The sequence below is a fragment of the Chaetura pelagica genome, unplaced genomic scaffold, assembly GCF_000747805.2.
Source record: "Chaetura pelagica isolate M959 unplaced genomic scaffold, ChaPel_1.0 scaffold405, whole genome shotgun sequence".
NCBI classification, from domain to species: domain Eukaryota; kingdom Metazoa; phylum Chordata; class Aves; order Apodiformes; family Apodidae; genus Chaetura; species Chaetura pelagica.
The window spans coordinates 3,054,292-3,057,315 of NW_009953489.1; the positions used below are offsets into that span (position 1 = coordinate 3,054,292).

Genomic DNA, 3,024 nt, shown 5'->3' on the forward strand with positions numbered 1-3,024 from the left:
CCCCCCGGGGTTCGTGGTCTGTGCCGGTACGAGCCGGGGGGACACACCGGGGGTCCCGGCCCCGGGCTGGTCTCGGTGGAAAAGCCGGTTCCGCAGCAGCGCCAACACACGACACGGTAACGAGGCGGGGTATCAGAGAACAAACTCTTTAAGGACTGGTCCCCTCGGTGCGGGCGGCCGCGCTGCAGCCTCACTGCCCGTCCGCTGGCGTCTCGGAAATCCTGTCTATGGATTTCAGGAGGTCGGCGACGAGCTCCAGGGATTCCGCTCCCGAGAGGAGCTGCCTGGAATGCGGAGGGAGCAGCGTCAGGCTGAGGAGCAGGGGGAGGAGCCGGCAGGGCCTGGGGGTGCCGAGCCCTGCACCTGAAAACTTCTTCACTGCAGTGTGAGAGTCTTGGAGGAGCGTGAGAGGCTGAGAGTGTCTTGAATAGAATGGTTTGGCATTCAGGAAAAGAGATAAGAGTTCCACGTTATAGTTATTTTTATGAACTAAACTGGGAAGAAAATACGTTGCAGGTAGGTGAGAACATGGACTAACTGGTGAACAGAACACCAGCATTTGAGTTTCAATCCTAAAACCACCAGTGGGGCATTTGGTGATGAGCTCAGTGTCCAGACAAACACCTGGGAGATCAACCCACCTGAGGGAGGAGCGGGAGCTGGTGATGACAGTGAGAAGGTTCTGCAGGGCCAGGTCTGTGTTCTGCTTCACAGCAGCCAGGCTGGCTGACTGCTCCCTCAGGGCTTCATTCTCTGCCTGGCAATTCTTCAGCTGAACCTGGGGAGGACACAGACAGAGGCTTCACCTCAGGCTCCTCCCCTTCTCTGTCAGGCACGTCCCACAGCTGAGCACCCACCTGCCCTGTCACAGCCCCCAGTGTCACAGCACTGAGCAGCACAGGGACCTCCAGCTGCACTGCAAGTGAAGCACCAGACACCCCAGAGGTGTCAGCCTGTGTAGAGCTGGAATGGATCTTGTTTAGATCACCTGTGGCATTCCCCAGGAGAAGTGCAGTGCCAGGGTGTGTGCTCAGCCCCAGCCCAGCCAGCAGGGCTGCAGGGCACCCTCCCTACCTGCAGCAGAGCATTCTCCTGCTTCAGTTTGCTGGCACTGCTTTCTGCTCTGACAGCCCGTTTCTGGAACAGAAGGAAGATCATTTGTACCATGGCAGGGGTTGGGGACACAGAGGGAAGTGTCAGCTAGGTAGGAATGCAGGATTCCAGCACAAGGATTGTGTTGCACCTCCTCATGTTCTGAATGCTTTACATACTGGGACAGTCCCCCCAGCTTCCTCCTCCCAGCCCTGCCTTCCCCTTCTGACATCTTCCAGTGCCACCCACCACCTCCAGCTGCTGGATTTTGTCCTTGGACAAGAGGAAAGGGTGCTCAGTGCAAACAGGCAAGCAGGAAAAACAGGAGGTGTTTTCACACCTGCAAAAAGGTTTCAAGGCTGCAAAAAAGCAACTGAAGTTGTTGATGAACCTGAGAGTGGTATTTCTGCAAAGACCTCCCTTTCTCTGGGTCATGAAAGGAAGTCTAGACTGGGACACTTGCTACAAGGGCAGAATCCAGACCCATGTCAGAGCTGCTCTGTGCTGACACAGGTGAAGTGACCACTTCAGCTGCCCTCACCCTCCTGGCTGAGGAAAGAAAAGGCACAGAACTACCCAGCTCCAGGGTGAACAAGCTGCTGCTTGGCAAATGCCACCACTCACAGTCATCAGCTGGAGATTCTGTTCCACGTTCTGCACCATGGCTTCCAAATCCTGTGCCTCTTTTTCTTCCTTGATTTGCTTTTCCTCAAGCTTTCTTTCAAGCTTCCTCATCCTTCAAAACGAGGAGACAGTGCTCAGTAAGCACTTGTAACATTAAATACCTCAGTAAGAAAATTCTACAGAAAGATTAAGAAACTCATTCTTTCATGTTCTTAAAAAACAAATAATAAACAAAGCCTTCCCACAGAATTACACTTCTAGGCTGTGGCTCAGAGGATTTCTTTGCTCAAAGTCTATTAGCATTAAGGGGAGCTGAATGCAGAAAGGTGGCACAGAAAACACAGCCACCCAGGATAAGGGTAGTTCTGAAACAAACGGTTACACCCTCTCACCATGGAAGCACCAGCACCTCCCTGGGAGGAGCAGCAGAGCACACAGGGTTCAGATGGGAATGGGAAAACCTGCCACCCTAGGTCGACCATGGGGTTGTATTTAACCTCAGGAAATCCCAGTCTCCCAGTATCACTTTGCTCACCAGCAAAAAAATAAAAAAAAGCTTTACTTGCTTCAAAGGAGAGAGATTAAGATTTGATTTGTTATTTTGTTAATCTGGAGCTTGAAATGCATCTTGTCAAGCCCTGCCCTCATTCTCACTAACCACTTTAACCACATGAAGCACAAGCCACACACACACTCATGTCACTTACTTTCCAAGCCTTTTTTCAATAAGAAAACCATGTTTGTTAAAGTTTTTTAGCAAACAGCACAGATTTCAACTACACTTCTCTTCTTTAAAGACCTTGGCTGTTTCCGACAGGCACCTCTTCTAAGAGAACTCCTGGCTTCTGTGGTTACTTTCCCCCACCCTGGGGCTTACTTGTCTGCTTGAGTTTCAGAGAAAATCTGAAGCTTATAGATCTTGCTTCTCAAACTGGCATTCTCTTCTTTTAGCTAAAAAACAAACAGATTAAAGCTCTCATTAGAAACGAGGCTCCAGTTCCACAGCACCACTCACAGCCCGAGGGCAGCACCAGAGGAAAAGTTCAGCTCTCAATTTATGGCTGCAAATCCTGCACTTCCATACCTGGCACGTTCTGTTCCATTCACACTGAACGAACACACATCAACAGCTGGTTTTTCCCCCCCCTCTCAGAGCCCTTTAACCTCAGCAACCCCCAGGAAGGTGGCACCGGGCACCCAGAGCAGCTCTAACCGCTGTCACCCGAGGCAACACGACACGAGGGGACCCGGGGGGGGCTGAAGAGCCCCCGAGTCTCCCCCCACCCCCCAGCAGTTCCACACACCAGC

General features: G+C 52.0%; 1 protein-coding gene across 1 annotated transcript in view; it reads right to left on the minus strand.

The window, feature by feature from the left end:
- SDCCAG3 (serologically defined colon cancer antigen 3) overlaps nt 1–2,798 on the minus strand; it is an 8,227-nt gene extending 5,429 nt beyond the window's left edge. The window contains exons 1-6 of the mRNA XM_009998954.1: nt 2,793–2,798; nt 2,594–2,667; nt 1,717–1,828; nt 1,075–1,137; nt 642–778; nt 206–284 (exon numbers count right to left, since the gene is read on the minus strand). Of these exons, the coding sequence (XP_009997256.1) occupies nt 206–284; nt 642–778; nt 1,075–1,137; nt 1,717–1,828; nt 2,594–2,667; nt 2,793–2,798 (471 nt within the window). The remainder of the gene's footprint in view (nt 1–205; nt 285–641; nt 779–1,074; nt 1,138–1,716; nt 1,829–2,593; nt 2,668–2,792) is intronic.
- Nucleotides 2,799–3,024: the final 226 nt, after the last annotated feature.